Below are 21306 nucleotides of genomic sequence, written 5' to 3'. Positions count from 1 at the left end.
GTAAATATGGCAATTCTCATGTAATTGCTGTGTGAATTAAATAAGACAAAGTGAAAATGGTTAGCACACTGAATATTGGATTTATTTAAGTGCTCAATAAATAGTAGCTATTACTGTTATTAGGATTAACAACAATAAATCTTAGCCTCCTCCTAAAATAGGATATTATAGTCATTTATTCTACAGTCTTACAGAAAATGAGCTAGGAACTGGAATTGAAAGGGAAGACGAACAAAAGCTTAAGAAATATACAGTAAGACTCCAATTTATCACTGCAGACTTAATCCCATATTTCCTCTAACTGAAAAACTCTTCAAAATATCTATCTTTTTTCCCGTGTATATTTTTTAATCTGCCTCCATTCCTTGCTCATGTTGCTCTATTTGCTTCATGTGCCCTCTCTTCCTATATATACTTGATAAAATCCTAGTCCATTCTTTCAAGGCATACCACAAAAGTCACTTTCTTCTTTGAAATCATTCATGATTTTCCCTAAATGGATGTGACTGCCCTTTCTTTTAATTTTCGGAAGCTTTAAATAATAATTCTCATGGCACTCACTATTTCCTTAGAGTGGGCAATTAAGAGTTAATTACAAATGTATTAAACTTTCAATTTATTCTCTTTGATTATCTTTTCTAATCATTTAATATCTCTAGCAAAATATTAATTTCTCACCTTAAGAATGAGGGGCTGAAAAAGTACATATATTTTAAAAAGAAGTAATTTTACCATTGTTAGACCACAAGTCTTTTAGAAATCTCATTTGTTCTCATTCTAAATTTGTGTATTTTAAATCAATACTCAGCACTACATTAAATTTTGGTTTCTCCATATCCTATGGTTTACATCCCTCCTTGTTGCTACTCGTGTAGGGAGGTAGGGAGTTAATTTCCGAACTGAAAACAAATAATGCACGCTGCCCAGTGAATTCTGAGTTTATCTAAATTAAATTTCATCTTGGTAAATTTCACTTAATAGAAGAAATCCAAGTTGTGAAGGTATCTCTATCAATCATTCTCTATACTTGAAATCCTAAGTTTGTCACAATCAGCAAATTTGTGTATTGAACAATTCATGTTATTTTCATCTAGAAAAATAAGGCATCCTATTTTCAGCAAGATAAAGTATTTACATGCTTGAGTCCACTTCCCTCTAATTCCCTACTCTCTCACATAATAACTGGCCTGTTAGTCTATTTTATTTTTAAATGACTAGTGGGAAAGAAATAGTTACTTAATTGAAAAAGAGTTTTTTTAAGGAGGCACCAGGGAATGAACCCAGGACCTTGTACATGGGAAGCAGGTAGGAGCTACATCTTGTACCAAGAAAGAGTTTTTGAACTCTTTTGAACTCAGGTCTAGGTTTGAATCTTGGCTTGACATGGTTCAAATTAGTAAACTGCACAAACTTGATTCAGTTACCTAACTGTTCTCATGCTCAGTTTTCTGATCTTTAAAATAAGACTATTACTTAAAAGATTATTAAAAAGAATAAATAAAAAACCAGATACCATAAACAAACCATAAAGGATGAGCACTAGAACATTTAGCTTTTCTCTTATTATAGGTAAATTATTACACAATAAGAAATTTTCTCATTACAAGAATAATAGAGTATTATTAAGAGAACCTATGCATTATTTGTAAAGCTTTTATCATTACCTATTGGAAGTTACTAATCTTTGAACTTAGGCAAAGACCCTTAACAGTCAATGCTGACTCTGAAGCTGCTAAGCAACACTGCCTTTATAAAGCAAATAATTTTATTGGTTTTACTGATACAGGCTAGAGTACATATTCTAGTAAGATGTTTAATATAAATAAGTGATAATGAATAAAAAAGTAAAAAATGTTACATAAAAAATCTGTCATTATTATTTGTAGATTACATTTGGATATGACTACACAATAATTTTAAAGCCATAAATAACTAAGTATGACATATATCTGGAGTCAAAACATTTTTTAAGAAGGAAAGTTAAAGGAAAAGATAATATTTATTATTCAAAGAAATTAATAAATTATTTCTTTACCTGAATCACTTGCTGCAACAACAACGGTTCCACCAGGAGCAAAAGGATCGTTGTATTTCAATGTTTCTACCTAAACAAATCACACAAAACCATGACCGAGAGAGGCAGTCTTTAACAGGTGAAACTTCCTTGCAACTCAAAAGTGAATATTCCTACCTTTCAATCAGCTTTCTCTAATGTTAATATCTTATACAATCAAGGTACATCTACCAAAACTAAGAAATTAATATTCATTTAAAACCATTAAAGAACAGACTTTATTCAGATTTTCCCCAGTTTTTCCACTCGTGTCCCTTTTTTATTCCAAGATATCACATTGCATTTAGGATGCACACTATTCTAACTCTTAAATATTCAGAAAATGCTAGAATTTCCAATTTTTAATTGTTGCCCAAAAGAATTTTACTTTAGTATTCTGTAGCCAGGAGGTGGAAGAAGGCAGGAGAGGAGAGAGAGAGAAAAAAAAAAAGAAACCTAAGAGACAGCTTTTTACTTAAAAACAATCCTGCTGCTTTCAATAATAAGTCAAGTAAAAATCTGGGATCAACTGGCAAGGATGATTACGAAGTGTGAGAATTTTACCAGAGGCCAGAGATTCCTGATTGAAAAGTCTTCCTACTTTATATTCTAGTTTTTAATCATAGTAAAACAAATTGCATATTTAAGAAAATATCAAGGGAACTGAGGTGGTACAGGTGACAGGGAAACTATCTCCACATCAGAGGGCCCCAGGATTGAATCCTTGTCAGTCCTAGAGGAGAAAAAAGAAGACAAAAAGAGAAATAGACACAGAAGATCATACAGCAATGGACACAGACAGCAAAAATAGCATGGTAGTGGGAGGGGGAATAAATAAATAAATAAATAAATAAATAAATAAATAAATAAATAAATAAATAAATAAATCTTTAAAAAAAAAAAAAAGAAAATATCAGAACTTTCTCTTTCTAGCAACAGGTTCTTTCAAGGGGTCAGCCAAAAGCCTTAGCAAACAGAGTAGGCAAAAGAGGTGGTAAAGATTTTTGAAAAATTTATCTCCTACTCTGACGTATGGCTATTGGTGTCATCTGTATTATAGGCTCTATTGTCCAATTGTTAAGAAGATGGATATTAAAAACTGAATGTCAAAGAATATTGCCAAATATCAACTTATAAATTTCCAAGTAAAACAAAGGTATTAGAAAAGAAAATGGTAATGCCAACTGGGATTTATAGTATATTCTTTCTCTCTCTCTTTTTTACTTTTAGGAACCAGAGAAGGAATTGAATCCGGAACCTTGCATGTGAGAAGTCAGCACTCAAACACTGAGCCACATTGGCTCCCCTGAGTTGGTTTTTTGTTTATTTTGCTTGTTGATTTTTATTGTTTTGTTTTGTTTTTAGGAGGCACCAGAAACTAAACCGAGGCTATCCCATGTGGGAAGTGGGTCCTCAACCACTTAAGCCACATCTACTCCCCTATTCTCTCTTTACAAAGGAAGGTCTATTAATACTACTCACATAAAAAAGTAATTAATACTAATTAAATTTTAGAAACAGAAATGATACCACTTATTTCAAATGGTGCCAATAATACTATTACTAAACTAGCATACTAGATTATACTCTGATGATATATGCTGAATGAATTAACAGCAATTAAAGAAAAAATTAGGCTGGTCTATATAGCAATGTAACTTTCCACATTTCCCTAATATGATATTCAATATTAGATGTGAGGAGCAATCACTGAGATGTTAACTAAGTCACCTAGTAGTATTACTTCTCTTGAATTTGACAGAAGGAAAAATAAATGTTTGATTTTCAACAATAGCTTGCATATTTGATTTATCATCAGAGAGAAAGAGGAAGAGCCTGCCTATATGCACGCCAGTTTTAGTTTTTATTCTTTTATTATGCATTGTGCAATATGCTAAAAGGCCATTGGGATAAGAGGAATAGGATGGAATGTGCAACCCAAGGAGGAAAAAGTGGCCACAAAATTCTCTTTATGTTATGTTCAGTTTATAATTAGCCAATTTAACATGTAAAGGTAATTTTCATAATTAAAACTCAGGTAGTATGATTTTACAGAATTAATGTTTCAAAAATCTCTGACAACGTAACCAAATTTGTCACTCAAATGTTCTCTTTTACATCAGTCATCCACTCCTGTCTCTGATGGTATGATTTGTATCTGTCACATAAAAAGACTAAATAAGCTCTAGCTATTATATTGCTTTCCAACACCAGGGAAAAAACAGAAAAATTAAAGCAGAACAAATAGTAGAAAAATCTCACCATGGGAAAAAAGCAGGAGAAATAAGTCTATTTTTAAATTAGGAAAAACTACTTTTGCTTTCTTGCTCTTTAAATAATAGCAGTGAAGAAGGAGGGGCCAGAATAAGGGACTGGGAAGGGAAGAATTCAGGTTGCAGTCACTTTTTTAATGAATTTGGCAAATAGGCCCAAACTGCAACTAAACACTATAGGAAAATAGAGTATCCATTCCCCTGTGGACATGACAAATATTTGTTACAGAGTTATTTGCCCAGTTTCACATCAATGGAAAACACTAGCTGCTGACCACTAAGCAGCTCTTGACTAACTACAGTCAGGAAGCCAATTCAAGACTATCAAAATCTGTTATCTTTAAAAGAAACAATTGCTCTTTTAAGGAAATTACCTTAACCTGAAAGAATTAAAAATTACAATTTTTGCTAGAAATGTCTGTCACACAGACATCCCTTTCTGGATCTGGTTTATTTATAGATGTGAAATATGCTGCTTCAAAAAATAACTCTCCAAGTAAACATTAAAAACCAACCAACTAAACAAAAAACCCTCTAAAACAATCCACAATTATTGAAATTCAGTGATAGAGGTAGGTTTATTAAAATATTTCACCATATTGCTCTATTTTGAGTATTTTAAAATATTCATAATATAAAATTTTAAAAGTGTCTAGGTGACAAAAGCACTAGCTATGTGACCCTGGACATGTTAAATTAATTTTTCTGAGTCCCAGTGTTCTAATTTTAAAAAGAGATAAAAACACCTACTCTGCCAGGTTGATGTGAACGTTAGAAACAATGTATGTAAAGCACTCAGAAGTATCTGGATCAAGGTATGTGGTTATTAAATAGTGACTGGCGGAGCCAGACATTTACTGGGAATTTATACTTCTTTACAAGATTAACATTCAACATGTATCTGTAAATTAACATAAATGATTTTACTTTTCTAAAATATCAGTGTTGCTTCTTTTCATTTCCATCATTTCAATAATTCACCAAATATTTCTGAAAAGCTTGAAGACTGATTTATGGTTTTCCAATTGTTATTTTAAAATATCCCCTCACCCCACGGCTCCCACTTCTCTTTGCTTATTGTTTTTGCTCATTGTTTGTACTCATTGTCTGCTCATTGTCTTTTTTTTTCCCTCAGTGTCTGCTCATGGTCTGTCTGTTATCTTTAGGAGGCACTGGGAACCGAACCCAGGTCCTCCCATGTGGGAGGCAGGCACTCAATTGCTTGAGCCATAGTCACTTCTGCTCATTTGTTTTTTTCTTGTCATTTGTTGTCTTGCTCATTTTGTGTCTTCTCTAGGAGACACTGGGAACTGAATCAAGGACCTTCCACATAGGAGTTGGGTGCTCAACTGCTTGAGCCACATCTGTTGCCCCAACCATTTATTTTTAATATTCCTAATGGAATAAAATTTGGTCCCTTTAGATGAACTGAATTTTTGGATGCGATAAGTCACTCTAGTCAATTCTGGGATGATCAAGCTGTGAAACATCAGTTTGAACCAAAAATAAGATAGGTTGGGATGAGACTGAAATTCTAGTATGACTGGCCCATCAGAAGTAATCTAAAAGAGGATTCTTTAATCACTGTATAGTTCAAGAAACTCACTTAGTACACTTGCTGACCATTTAATATACATACAGTTTTCAACTATCCCACTTACCGATGTATTACTGCTACTGCTGGCTGTACTGAAAGGGTCAGGATTTGAAGTGGCAAAAGGATCAGTAGAAGACTGCTTGAAGAAACAGTCAGATGCAAAAGGATCCGAACCTTTGAAAGGATCACCTCCAAATGGATCTAAGGAAACAGTGCAAATATTTGAGAGACCAAAGATCAATACACTGTATTTCCTATCACCTGATAGCATGATCATTGACTTGAGATATTTTGAACTCTTGCAAAAATTTAAGTTAGGTATTTTGTAGTGTGAATATTGATTATTTTTACAAGTACAGACAGGTTCACCTAGCTTTAATTAATATTCTTTCCAACTGGTTTATCATTCAAGTCAAATAAAAAATTCCAATACTTGCTTACACAAATATTACCTGTTTGCTAGGTTAAATAGTTCCTATATGCCAGTGATTCTTATTCTTTTGGGGATCAGATTCCTTTGAGAATTTGATAAAATATACAGAAACCTTCATCTAACAAACTTATTTTTTTTATTTCAAGAGATACCACTTTAAAACACCTTATTCTGCACTACCATAACTAAAGAAAACAATAGAAACAAATACTTCTAAAATATATTTATTTTCCAATGCTCTAAGCTAACAGCCAAAAGTTTTGAACAGGTTTGGGAAACAAAACCACAAACCAGATTTGTTTTATTCTAATGGAACAATTCCAGAGAAAGAATATCTTGAAAATTTCTCGATGTTTTACTTAAATTTTTTCCTGTTATATCATCTATGTAATTTGATCTGTTTTTAATATTCATAACAATGCCCAGCTAATTATATACAACATGTTTGCTAACATTACTGAGTTACTTAGGACAAAGCATAATGCAGGAAGGAAAATTAGGCACTGCCTAAATGACTGATGTATGATATTCAAAGGTGAAGATCCTAGTAGAGAAGAATAACTAGAACTTGAAAATCAGCAGTCCTTCAATATGCTTTCTTTCTCCCCGTTAATATGAATAGACAATAATCTTAGGAAAGCAAAATTAACTTCTAAACCCTGTACTATTTGTACAGATCATTTTGATCATCTAATTTGTAGCTAAATCAGGAGAAATCAGTGTCAATAAAGCACCAAAGTATAAAAACTAATATTATATATATTAAAAAAAGTGGAGCGGGTGTAACTCAGTGGTTGAATGCCCGCTTCACACATACAAGGTTCCAGGTTCAATCCTTGGTACCTCCAAATAAATAATAAATAAATAAATAGAACATCTAATAGCTTATTAAGTAACTTTGCAAGAATCTACCACTCCTTTTCTGAAAATGCCAGGTTTTATACCTTGGCTCAGTTTCGAACTTGGAATAAAATGAAATGCTATTTCCTGCAACTGCACAATTTGTAATCTCCCATTCCTAAAATACATGCTGCTTCAAATTTAAGCTTATAATTAAGAAGAATCAAACTAAAGCTAGGTGGCCTTCAATAATATACTGACCAATTTTCCCAAAAGGATCATCCTGGAAAGGATCACCTGCAATAAAGGAAATAATGAAAAATGTTGTGGCACCATTACTTAAAGAAAGGTCACTTCAAAACAAAGCAAAGCAGAATTTCTTAAAGCAAAGTTTGTTTCATTACATCCCCTAAAAAGTAAATAAAACAGGACAACAGCAAGATGGCAGTGGAGTAAGGAGCTCCTACAGTCAGCTCCTGCTACAGGGCAGTTAGCAAACACCCAGAGTTCTCTGCAGCTAATTGAAGCACCTGTTTGGGGGCTCCAGTGGACCAGAAAAACATCCTGCAATGTCTTTGAAGGAATGGAAGGAAGAGACTGCCCATCTGCCCATCCTCCACTGGAGGCACAAGCCGCCTCGGGAGTTGTTCTGCGGCTGGAATTGAAAATTCCACTTCCCCAAAACAGGGTAGGAAGAGACAGTTGGGCACCAATTTCAGCTACTGATGAGGAAACTCAGTGAGCTACAGTATAATCGTGAAAACAGCTAAAGCTTGAGTCTGTCCAAGTTAGAAAGAGGCCAGGAGCTTCCATCTTAACTCCGTGCCTGGCAAGAGGGGAAGCAGGGCAGACTGAAAATCCCAGTGCTATTGGGTACCAGCTTCTTTCCATCCAGATCATACTGCAGGTCTAGCCTAGGCCCCAGTGCCACCTCCAGCAGGAAGGAAGCTGCGGAGACTTGCGCCAGCCTCTCCTGTTAATTACTGGCCAAGCTGCAGAGGCCGGTGACTGTCCTACTCTGGCAGCACGAGCTGTTCTGCGACAGGAATTGGAAGCTCCATTTCCCAGACACAGGGGAGGAGGAGACGGTTGGCTGCCAATTTTGGCTACTGACTGGGAGACTTGGCTGGCTAAGAGATAACCCTGGGAACAGGAGTGTGTAAACAGCCTAAGTCAGAAAGAGACCAGCAACCGCCATTCTGACTCTACCCCCAGCCTGAGGGGAAGCCAGGCTGACTGAAACTCTCAGTGTCGGCAGGAACCAGTTACTTTCACACAGATCAGCCTGCGGACTGCCTAGTCTTCAGCCCCGCTTCTGGCAGGGAGGAGGCTAAGGCACCCTGCACCAGCCTATCCAGGTAACTGCAGGTAAATTTGGCTGCCGTAGATTGAAAATCAAAAGTCTACCAGGGCAACTGAGGTCATCTTGGACTCGCACTGCAGAGACTGCTGCCCACACCTGCAGCCCCATCCCTGCCCCAGGCAGGGGAGAAAGGGATGTGAAGCTTCATCAGTCTCTCTGGACAACTACAGTCTAGGCCTGCATGTGGATTATTCCACATAGTTGTGACTCTGTCCCTACCCCTGGTTAAGGAGAAAGTTGGAAGAAGCTTCATTACCCCTGGTGCAATGAGGGCAGCTTTAGCCTCCACAGCTTACAGCACCAACTACATGCTTGGCTCCTACTGCACAACCAGCAAGGGAGAAAGGATAGGAAGCCCCAAACTAAAGAGGAAAACTGCACCCAGAATAAATACTCTAGGAAGCCAGATGCCAAGACACCGTCAAAAAATTACAATCCACACCAAGAAATAGGAAGTTATGGCCCAGTTAAAGGAAGAAGATAAGCCTCCAGATGACATAAAGGAGTTGAAACAACTAATCACAGATGTTCAAACAAATCTCCTTAATAAATTCAATAAGATGGCTAAAGAGATTAAGGATATTAAGAAGACACTAGATGAGCACAAAGAAGAATTTGAAAGCATACATAGAAAAATAGCAGATCTTATGGGAATGAAAGTTGTAATCAATGAAATTTTAAAAACATGGGCATCATGTAATAGCAGATTTGAGAAGGAAGAAGAAAGGATTGGTGAGCCTGAAGAAATGGCCTCTGAAAGTGAACACACGAAAGAACAGATGAAGAAAAGAATGGAAAAAATTGAACAAGGTCTCAGGGAACTAAATGACAGCAAAAGACATGCAAATATATGTGTCATGGGTGTCCCAGAAGGAGAAGAGAAGGGAAAAGGTGCAGAAGGAATTTTTAAAGAAATAATGTTAGAAAATTTCCCAACCCTATTGAAGGACATAGATATCCCTGTCCAAGAAGCACAACGTACTCCCATCCGAAAAAATCCAAATAGACCAACTCCAAGACACATACTCATCAGAATGTCAAAGGCCAAAGACAGAGAGAATTCTGGGAGCAGCAAGAGAAAAGCAATGCATAACATATAAGGGATATCCAATAACATTAAGTGCTGATTTCTTACCAGAAACCATGGGGGCAAGAAGATAGTGGTCTGATATATTTAAGATACTACAAGAGAAAAACTTCCAGTCAAGAATCTTATATCCAGCAAGATTGTCTTTCAAAAATGAGGGCAAAATTAGAATATTCACAAATAAACAGCAACTGAGAGAATTTCTAAGCAAGAGACCAGAATTTCAGGAAATACAAAAGGGTGTGCTAGAGCCTGGAAAGAAAAGACAGGAGAGAGAGGCCTGGAAGAGAGTCTAGAAATGAAGATTATATCAATAAAAGTACCTAAAAGTATCAAAAGCATGTTGAAAATAAAATATGACAGATAAAACTCAAGAAGTCAGGAATAAACTTAACCAATGATGTAAAGCACTTGTATTCAGAAAACTGCAACCCAGTGTTAAAAGAAATCAAAAAACCCCAACCACCTAAATAACTGGAAGAACATTCCATGCTCATGGATTTGAAAACTAAATATCATTAGGATGTCAATTCTACTCAAATTGATATATAGATTTGATGCAATCCCGATAAAAATAACACCAGTATTAAAGAAAAATTGAAAACACGATCATTAAATTTATTTGGAAGGATAAGGAGTTCTGAATAGCCAGAAACATCATAAAAAGGAAAAGTGAACTCTCATCTCCAGGGTTTAAATCATAATACCTACCTAAAGTGGTAAAAACAACAAGGTACTGGCCTAAAGACAGACACGATAGTGCAATGGAACCAAATTTATGGTTCAGAAACAGACCCTCATAGGTATGGTCAAGTGATTTTTGACAAGCCTGTCAAACACACAAAGCTCAGGCAGAACAATCCATTCAACAAATGGTGCTGAAAAAATTGGACATCCATAGCTGAAAGGAAAGAGGACCCCTATCTCACACCTTTCCAAAAATTAACTCAAAATGTAAAAAAAAAACACTAAAAATAAAAGAACCATAAAACTTCTAGAAGAAATTATTAGAAAAAATCTTCAAGACCTGGTGGTAGGTGGTGGATTCTTAAAGGAAATAAGAGGAGGACTGAATGGACTACTAATGTTTAATGTATGTACAAGTTTTAATTAGCTTTACTGTAAAATTGTGTAAATGCATAGAGTGGATGGTAACACACAGTGAGTAACAGCTAGTTTACAAATGGGGATGTGACTGAAAATGGTAGTCTAGTTATGTAAATGCCAACTGACAGAATGCTTGAGAATAATCTAGGAACTGGATAGCACAGTGAACCAAGAGGTGGGTGAAAATTGTGGCTGATGGTACAGATGCAAGAGTGTCCTTTGTTAGCTAGAATAAATGTGTATCACTACTGCAGGGTGATGGGAATGTGGAGAAGCATGGGAAAAATACAGCTGGAATGACCTATGGACTGTGGTTAGTAGTAATAATGTAATATTCTTGCATCTATGCAAAAGATGTCCTGTGTTGCTATTGAGGGAGTATGGAAAATGTGAGCCAAATGTACACTATGTACATGGTAACAATCAGATGATATTATTTTATCTGTAGCCAATGACACACCATATTGTGGTATGTTGATGGAGGGGTGTTGTTTGGGAATTCTGCACATGTGCATGACTGTTTTATAAGTTTACAACTTCTGTCATAAAAAATATATTTAAAAAATAATAATAGGGTGAGTTGGGGGAAAAACACACCAAATGTAAGATAAGGACTATGATTAGTAGTAAGATTTTGACAGCGTTCTTTCATAGTTTGTAACAAACATCTCATGACAATGCAAGGTGTTGGTGGAGGGTTGATGTATGGGACCCCTGTATCATGTTATGCATGCTTGCTTTGTAAGTTCACAACTTTTACTATACACTTAATAGTTTATGTATGTTCATATATAAATGATATAAAGATAATAACAATCGGATTGGTTAGGGGAAAACTACTTTATTTAGTAATAATATTTTGACAGTGCTCTTTAATCATTAGTTAAAATTTTTGAAAACAATGCAAGTTATTGGTGGTAGGGTGAGATGTTATATATGTTTGTTTGATGTTATATATGTTTTGTAAGTTCACAACTATCATACGCTTATTGTTTATGTATGTTTATGTACAAATGATATATTTCAATAAACTTTAAAAAAAGTAAATAAAACAATGAATGCAACCCACCTTTAGGAAATATTTAAAATAAGAAAGCGTGAACGCAGAATATCAAAATACCTCATAAAAGAGGTAAACTGTACCTACCTTGACCACAAGTTCAGGGTAAAGATGGATGGGAAATGATAGATAAACAGCAAATTTTTTGTTTTTAAATATTTTGGAGGTATTGGGGATTGAACCCAGGATCTCATACATGGTAAGCAGGCACTTAACCACTCAGCTACATCTGCTCTCCAATGAATTGGTTTTCTGGTTTGTTTGTTTTTTAGGAGGTACCAGGGATCGAACCAGGACCTTGTACATGGGAAGCAGGCCCTCACTTACCTGAGCCACATCTGCTCCCCACCACAGCAAAAATTTTACCAACAAAATCTCTACTCTTCAAAAGAGTACTGGATTGGATATTATTATCACCACTTCAGAAATGAAGAAACTGGAGAACTGTGGGAAGATGGCAGAGCAGGGAGATCCAGGATTGAGTCATTTTACCAGAATAACTATTAAAAATGCAGAAACTGTCTGAAACAACTATTGTGGAACTCCAAAGGCCACTAAAACACTGTACAGCATGTAGGGAAGCGCAGGAGGAAGAGGATGGTAAATAATGGTAAAGACCAGTAAATTGCTCTCTCCTTGCAGTTTTTACTTATGTCCATCCCCTATTCTTGTAGCAGGCTGCTGTGGGGTCCAGGCCCTGGCTAGCTTACTTTTGACAGAAAGGGACATAAAAAATTTTCTTCCCCAAGACCAGGGTGGACACAGTTCATCATTGATCATGGCTTCTGATTAGCAACTTCAGACAGCTCAGGGCCAGGCTATAAAGGCAGTTATTTTCCAAACTGCCCAGGACAAAGATGGCAACGTAAGAGTCTTAAAGACACTAAGCTTCCTTAGAGCTGTGGAGGATACTTAGCTGAAGGGCTGCATTTGCTGGGAAGGTCAAGAAAGCTCAGCTTGGGAAACTGTAGATGGTGCTCTGAGCGTCCTTCATGATCCCCTCCCCAGGGCACTTTGGAGCCAGTCTGTTCTGCTTTTGTGGGTCCCTGGCCCTGTTTCAGCTGGGAAAAACTGACTTCCGAAACACCTCTCCAGTGTGCCCCCCTCCCAGAATTTGCCCTCCAGGTGGAAGCAGCTATAGACAACAAAAGGAGTGTAAAAAACTATAGAGGTGGACAATCTGAGGAAAAGGCCTGTTTGCTTTAAATGCATAGGAGAGGGAGACCTGTCTCCAGGGAAACAGAGGGGGCATTCAAACTCCTATAAAAGGGGGAACTCTAAAACAGCTAAGAAGTACAAGCCCAGGAAGGAAATAGGCTCAGAAAAGACAGGAAGGATCCTGCCCACCGCATTCCCTCTAGGCAGACTTTCCTGATAGGAGGGCTGAAGCTCAAGACAATGTTTGTCTATCACCAGCAGGTTACAAAATGAAGAAAGAGAAATCTAAGGGAATAAATCCTTGAGTTAATATTTAAAAATAATATAGACCATGTATAATAAGAGTGCAAGACAAACAAAGGAACAGGAAATGATGGCCCATTCAAAGGAAGGGGATAAAAATCCAGAAAACACCAACAAAGAAGACCAGAATGTGAAGGTACCTGACGAAGACTTTTCAAAAAGTTATCTTAAAAATTCTCAAAGAGATAAAGAAAAAGACATAGAAAGAACGAAAGGATATCAGGAATAATGAAAAAGCAATATGAGAACCTTAGAAAGGAGAAAGAAATTTTTAAAAGGAATCACAGAGAATTAATGGAGCCGAAGACCATGAAAACTGAAATGAAAAATTCCCAGGAGAGTTGCAACAGCAGATTGGAGCTGACAGAAGAAAAAATTCAGTGAACTTGAAAATAAGATACTAGAAATGAGTTAGATTGAGGAGCAGAAAGCAAAAAACAATTATAAAAAGCAAAAGCAGTCTAACACACCTCTGGGATACCATCAAGCATACATTATGGGAGTCCCAGAAGGATAAGAAAGAGAAAAAGGGGCAGAATGAATATTCAAAGAAATAATGAAAGATAACTTCATAAACTTGACAAAAGATGTGAATATGCATATCCCTGAAGGCCAGTGTAGCAGTTTGATATAGTTATGAATTCCAAAATTAGGTATCGGATTATGTTTGTAATCTGGTCTGTACCTGGGCATGATTAAGTTATGATTAGGGCTTTGATTGGGCCATGTCATTAGGGCCACTAAGGGGTGGCGACTCACAGATAAAAGGCATGGCAAAGGACAGAGTTGAGGGTTTTTGATGTTGGAGTTTGATGCTGAAGCCTTAAGCTCGAGCCCCAGGAAGTAAGCTCACAGAGGAAAGAGAAGCCAGCCCCAGGGAAGAGAGGAACCCTAAGCCCAGGAAGAAGCAAGCCTTGAGAAGAGAGGAACCCTGAACCCAGAGAGAAGCAAGATCCTAGAAGAGAAGAACCCAGGAAGCCTGAACCCTCGCAGCCATCAGCAGCCATCGTGCTCCAACACGTGAAAATAGAGTTAAATGAGGGAAGTAACTTATGTTTTATGGCCTGGTATCTGTAAGCTCCTACCCCAAACAAAAACCCTTTATAAGGGCCAGCAGATTTCTGGTATTTTGCATCAGCACCCCTCTGGCTGACTAATACACAGCCAGAGAACACAAAACAGGACAAACATGAAGAAAAATACATACCATCATGAAGCAGGCTAGTAAGACAGGGAATCAACAGACAGATCTGGAACTTGGCAGAGTCCACGTGGACATCAAAAACCCCGAAGATGGCTGCTGGAAGACCCCCACGCCCAAGATTCTGCCATTCACAACAAAGACCTCTTCTGGAAGCCAGAAGAAGCCCCAGATATTCCCTAAGGACTTTATCATTGGGTCCTCATGGGGGATTGATGGGTGGGGTAATCAATCAAAACAGCAAACAGGTGGAACCCCTCCCCTGCCATTAGCAAAGGGGTGTAACAATTAAGAGTTCAAAAAGTAAGGCACAGAGCCTAAGTGTGCTCTCTTGCCTCTGGACCTGTTCCTACCCTTTGTGCACCGCTCTCAACATTTTTCCCCTGTCACGTGGCCATGCAAGTAAAACCTGGGCATTTATAACCTATAATGGGAAATCGTAGCCTGTAGATCAGCCCTCTTTATCACTTTCTAGCCCCTTCCTCTTCACCTGGGACCCACAGTCTGCAATTTTCTCCCATTTCTCATCTTTCCCTACCTGAATCAATTACAGGCTTAACTCACCCGATGTACTCTTGAAATTCACTTCTGCAGCATAGTTAAGAATAAAATCCAGTAACAATCATATATTGATAAATAAAATCCAGTAACAATCATATATTGATCAGACTATCAAATGTAAAGGACCAGAAGAAAATTCTACAGGAGAAAGCAGCATGCTCTGGTACAAGGGAATCCCAATTAGACTGAGTGCCAATTTCTTTCAGAAAAAACAGAGGAAAGAAGGCAGTGGGTCAAAACACTTAAAGTGCTGAAAGAAAACAACTGCCACACCAAGAATTTTATATCTGGTGAGACTTTTTATCAAAAATAAGGGCGGGGAAGATGGCGTCAGAGTAAGGGAGGGCTCAACTCCCTCACAAAAACAATGGAGAAAGTGCCAAAAGCTGTCTGAGGAATCTGCTTTAGGAGTCAGCAGACCAGGAGAGTACTGTGCAACCCAAAGGAAGGAGAGGGACAGAGAGATGAAGAACCTGAAACAACAACCATGAGTTACTAAACCCCTGTGGTGGCTGGGAAGGCACCCATCTCCTACCCTCAAGGCATGCAGCCCGGATAAAACCCCCGGCACAGTGCAGCCAACTGAAAGGGGAACAGATGTCTTCCTTCCTGGGAAGAACTCGGAGGATGAGGCAAAGGGTGTAGAATGGTTTCTCTTCAGTGAATTTGGCCAGCAGAGTTGGCTTGAATCTTGGCACTGGCCAGACAAGAAACACCTGCAAGTGAAGGTTGAAAGAAACACCACCGTGGAAAGGTTCTACTGGTTGGTCAGGAAACTGCAATAAGAAAATCTGCTTTTAGGTTCCTCTTAGTTTGAACTCCTGGGAGAAAATCTGTGCCCCATTATTGAGAACCTGGCCCAATTGTGAAAACTTAAGCTGGGCAATTTTAAAGAATCAGGATAAGTTGAACCAAATATGAAAGAAAAATTGTGGAAAGAAGAAACAAAAAACCACTTGGCAAGAAAGAGAAATTGACCATAAGAGTAAATCACCAACATATTCAGATGTCTAGACATCAGCAAAAAATGACAATCCATACTAGGAAACAGGAAGAGATGTCTCATCCAAAGGAAACAACCAAATATCCTGATGAGATACAGGATTTAAGACAACTAATCAGTGATAATCACACGAAACTGAATCAATTCAAAAAATTGAAGGAAAATATGACTAAAGAGATAAAGGATATTAAGAAGACACTGGGTAAGCATAAAGAACAAATTGAAAGCCTGCAAAGAAAAGTAACACAGTTTATGGGAATGAAAGCCACAATGGTTGAGCCAAAAAATACTTTAGAGGCAAATGGCACATTTAATTTGAAGGAAGAAAGAATTAGTGATATATAGTACAGAATATCTAAACTTAAAAAGACAGGAAACAGGGACGTGGATGTGGCTCAACCAGTTAGGTGCCTGCCTACCACAGAGAAGGCCCCTGGTTTGGGACCTGGTGCTTCCTAAAAGAAAAAGAGCAAACACTGCCCCTGCCGCAATGAGCTGGACGCTGTCCCTGCTGTAACAAGCAGATGCCACAAGCTAGCAGATGCTGCAGCCCATGGAGAGCAGATGTGGCTGAGACCTTTGGGTACTTGCCTCTCATGTGGGAGATCTGGAGTTTGGTTTCTGCTGCCTGCTGGAGAAGGCAAGCAAACAATGAGCAGAGAGATGAGAAACCCATGGGGGGAGGGGGGGAGCAATAAATAAAGAAAAATAAGGTAAATAAATTTTTTTTAAAAAGACGGGAAACAGAGAAAAGAATGGAAAGAATGGAAAAAATGTAACAGGGACTCAGGGAACTGAATGACAACATGAAATGCAAAACATACATGTTATCAGTGTCAGAAGAAAAGGATGGAAAAGGGGAAGAATATTTGAGAAAATAATTACCAGAAACTTCCCAAACTTCATCAAAGACATAAATACCAATATCCAAGAAGCACAATGCACCCCAAACAGAATACCTCAGAAAAGACCTACTCTGAGAAGCCTCCTATTCAGAATGACAAATCCCAGAGATAAAGAGAGGCTTCTGGAAGCAGCAAGAGAAAAGCAAACCATCACATACAAGGGAACCTGAATAAGATTAGTGCCGACCAGTGATCAGAAACCATGAAGGCGAGAAGAAAGTGGTATGATGTATTTAAGGTAATGAAACAGAAAACCTGCAAGTCAAGTTTCTGTTTGCAGCAAAACAATTCTTCAAAAAAATGAGGGTGAAAATCTACTTAATCATTAATCCTAGGATAGAGAGAAACAATGAGGAGGGGGAGGGTTGGTATCCATGTAGAAAGTGGGAGTGAGAGATCAAGAAATGGAAGATGAAATGTATCCAAATCCATCAGGAACTTTTACGCAGTGGCAAGAAACATACAAAGTGACTACAAGATTGTTTAATAGGAGACAGAAGAATGTAACTCCATGTTTACTGCTAGAAATCAAAGCTTTGTGTGGAATCTTAATTTATGGTGAGGAAAGAAGGGTAGGAAAGCATGGAGTTGTCTGTTCTTTCCCTAATTCTTTCCCCTCCCTCCTAATTGCAGGAGATTGAGCCCCTTTGGGCTTTGGTGACACCATCACTGGGGTATGTTTATTCGATAGTCGATTTTGTATTGGGTACTTCCATTCCCTTCTGCTATCATTTTGTAACACACGCTGACCCTTTCCCCTTCCCCTCTTTTCCTGGGGATAATACAATGAATACAAAAGACTTATTGTTAAAAAAAAAAAAAAACTAATATAAGGGTGAGGGGAGCAGGTGTAGCTTAGTGGTTAAGTGCCTGCTTCACACATACAAGGTTCTGGGTTCAATCTCTGGTACCTCCTTAAAAAAAAAAAAAGAGGGTGATTTTCAAGTCTTCAAAGACAAACAAAAACTGAATGAGTGTGTTACCAAAACCAGGATTACAAGAGATAATAAAGGGAATGCTGCAGCCTAAAAGGAAAAAACAAGGGTGAAAAACTTGGCAAAGAGAGTAGAAATGAAGATTATTAGGAAAGGTAAATTAAAAGGTAAAAAGACAGACAATATTAAGATAAGAATATGGAAAGTCAAAGAATAACATGGACAAGTAAGTACTGCCTTTATGATAACATTGAATGTTAATGGCTTAAACACCCCAGTCAAAAGACACAGAATGATAGAAAGTAAAAAATTTGAGCCATCTATATGCTGTCGAAAAGCAACTCACCTCAGACATAAGGCTACAACAAAGTTGAAACTGAAAGGTTGGAAAAGAATATTGCATGCAAACAGTAACCAAAAATGATCTTAAGTAGCAATACTAATATTGGACAAAATAGATTTTAAGTGCAATACTGTTATGAGAGATGAAAAAGGTAAATATATATTAATAAAAGAGGCAATTCACAAAGAAGAAATAACTATAATAAATATTTATGCACCCAAGCTGGGTGCCCCAAGATATATGAGCACACACTGGCAAAACTGAAGGGAGAGATATATATCTCTACAATAATAGAAGGAGACTTCAACACACCACTCATGGCATTGGATAGAACATATGGACAGAGGATAAAGAAACAAAGAGTTTGAATAATATAAATGAGCTAGCCTTAACAGACACTTATAGAGCATTATACCCCTAAACAGCAGGATATACATTTTTCTCAAGTGCTCATGGACCTGTCTCCAGGACAGACCATATGTTGGGTCACAAGACAGGTCTCAATATATTTTAAAAGATTGAAATTATATAAAACACTTTCTCTGATCATAACAATGAAGCTGGAGATCAATAACCAACGGAAAAAGGGAAAACCCTTAAATATATGGAGATTAAACAGCACACTCTTAAACAGTCAGTGGGTCAAAGAAGAAATTGCAAGAGAATTCAACAAATATCTGTAGATGAATGAAAATGAGAAAAAAACAAATCAAACCCTATGGCATTTTCATTACACAAAAAAATGTGTTAATATTGATTGAAGTGATGAGGGCACAAGTCAGTGATTATACCAAATGACATTTATTGTACTCTTTAGATAAACTATATGGTTTATGAATAAAAAAGCACAGTGGGTTGGGGAAAAATACACCAAATATAAGATATGAACTATAATTAGTATTAATACTTTGATGATGTTTTTTCATAATTTGTTATAAATGTATCAACAACGCAAGGTATCTGTGCTGTGGTGATGTATGGGAGACCTGTATGATGTTGTGCATGTTTGTTTTAAATTCACGTATTGTTTATGTATGTTTGCATATGAGTAATGTATTTCAATAAATTGTCTTTAGAAAAAAAACAACTAAAGGCACTGCAAAAGCAGTGCTGAGAGGGAAATTTATAGCCCTCAATCCTTACATTAAAAAAGAAAAAAGAGCTAAAATTGAAGACTTAACTGTACAACTGGAGGAACCAGAAAAAGGATAGCAAACTAATACCAAACCAAGCTGAAGGGAAAGCATTAGTAAAGATCAGAGCAGTAATAAATGAAATTGAGAATAAAAAATTAGTAGAATCGACAAACCAAAAGTTGGTTCTTTGAGAAGATCAACAAAACCGACAAACCCTCAGCTAGAGTGACAAAGAAAAAAAGAGAGAAGATTCAAATAAATAAAATCAGAAATTAGAGTGGGGGCCCACAGAAATAAGAGAAATCATAAGAGAATACTATGAACACCTGAATGCCAAAAAAAAAAAAAAAAAGTAGGTGAGATGAAAAAAAATTCCTAGAAACCCACAAACAACCTACACTAACCCCAGAAAAAAGAGAAAACCTCAACAAACCAATCACAAGTGAAGAACTTGAAAGAGTCATCAAAAACCCCCCAAAGATGAAAAGCCCAGGACCATCTGGCTTCAGAGGTGAATTCTACCCATCATTCAAAGACAATCTAACACCAGTCTTGCTAAAGCTCTTTCCAAAAATTGAGGAGGAAAGAACAGTACCAAATTCATTCTATGAAGTCAACATCACCCTAATACCAAAACCAAATAAAGATTCCATAGAAGGGAAGCAGTTGTGGCTCAACTGACAGAGCATCCACCTACCATAAAGGAGGTTCAGGGTTCAGTACCCAGGGCCTCCTGACCATGTGGTGAGCTGGCCCATATGCAGTGTTGCCGTGCACAAGTAGTGCCGTGCCACACAGGGGCATCCCCCCCATAGAGGAGCCCCACGCGCAAGGAGTGCACCCCGCAAGGAGAGCCACCCCACGTGAAAAAAGTGCAGCCTGCCCAGGTGTGGTACTGCACACACAGAGAGCTGATGCAGCAAGATGACGCAACAGAAAAGGCTACAGGTTCCCGGTGCCACATGACAAGAATGCAAGTGGACACAGAAGAACACACAGCAAATGGACAAAGAAGCAGACAATGGGGGGGTGGGAAGGGGAAAGAAAGAAATAAAATAAATCTTAAAAAAAAAAAAAAAAGACGCCATAGGAAAAAATTACAGACTAGTATCTCTAATGAATATAAATGCAAAAATCCTCAACAAGATACTCACTAACTGAACACAAAAAGTGCATTAAAAAGAATTATACACCACGATCATATAGACTTTATCCCAGGTATGCAAGGGTTTTCAACACAAGAAAATCAATTAATGTAATAAACCACATTAATAAATTGAAGAAGAAAAATCACATGATCCTCTCAATCGATACAGAAAAGGCATCTGACAAAATACAGGGCCATTTCTTGATAAAAATACCTGAAAAGATAGGAAGAGAGGGAAGCTTTCTCAATATAGTAAAGTGCATATATGAAAAACCTACAGCTAGCACTGTATTCAGCAGTGAAAGACTAAACGCTCTCCAGCTGAGTTCAGGAACAAGCCAGGATGCCCACTGTCACCACTGTTACTCAATATTGTGCCAGAAGTTCTAGCTGCAGCAAGTAGGCAGCAAAAAGAAATAAAATGCACCCAAATAGGAAAGGAAGAAGTAAAACTTTTGCTATTAGCTGATGAGATGATCCTATATCCAGAAAATCCTGAAAAATCCACAAAAAGCTACTAGAACTAATGGACGTGTTCAGCAAAGTGGCAGGATACAAGATAAATATGCAAAAATCAATAACATTTCTATATACTACTGATGAGGAAGAAATTAAAATTTCCAATCCATGGACTACAGTTAATAGAACTATAAACATATGCTCCATACCACTGCATGATGTTAATAATAGGTTGGTATATGGGAATCCTGTATTTTATGCATGTTTGTTCTATAAACTCATAACTTTTCCAATAAAGAAACAAATAATAAAGAAATGAAGAAACTGAGAGTCACTGAAGTA

The 21306-nt window shown here is 37.3% G+C and overlaps 1 protein-coding gene across 4 annotated transcripts in view; it reads right to left on the bottom strand.

Moving 5' to 3' along the window:
- The window catches only part of EPS15 (epidermal growth factor receptor pathway substrate 15), a 196850-nt gene that overhangs the window by 34694 nt on the left and 140850 nt on the right, over positions 1-21306 (bottom strand). For all 4 annotated transcript variants that reach the window (XM_012518810.3, XM_023584095.2, XM_004476485.4 and 1 more), the window contains exons 19-21: positions 7458-7493; positions 5988-6124; positions 2036-2105 (exon numbers count right to left, since the gene is read on the bottom strand). In XM_012518810.3, the coding sequence (XP_012374264.2) occupies positions 2036-2105; positions 5988-6124; positions 7458-7493 (243 nt within the window). The remainder of the gene's footprint in view (positions 1-2035; positions 2106-5987; positions 6125-7457; positions 7494-21306) is intronic.

Source organism: Dasypus novemcinctus, chromosome 9, assembly GCF_030445035.2.
Source record: "Dasypus novemcinctus isolate mDasNov1 chromosome 9, mDasNov1.1.hap2, whole genome shotgun sequence".
NCBI classification, from domain to species: Eukaryota; Metazoa; Chordata; class Mammalia; order Cingulata; family Dasypodidae; genus Dasypus; species Dasypus novemcinctus.
This window is presented reverse-complemented; position numbering and strand designations above follow the sequence as displayed.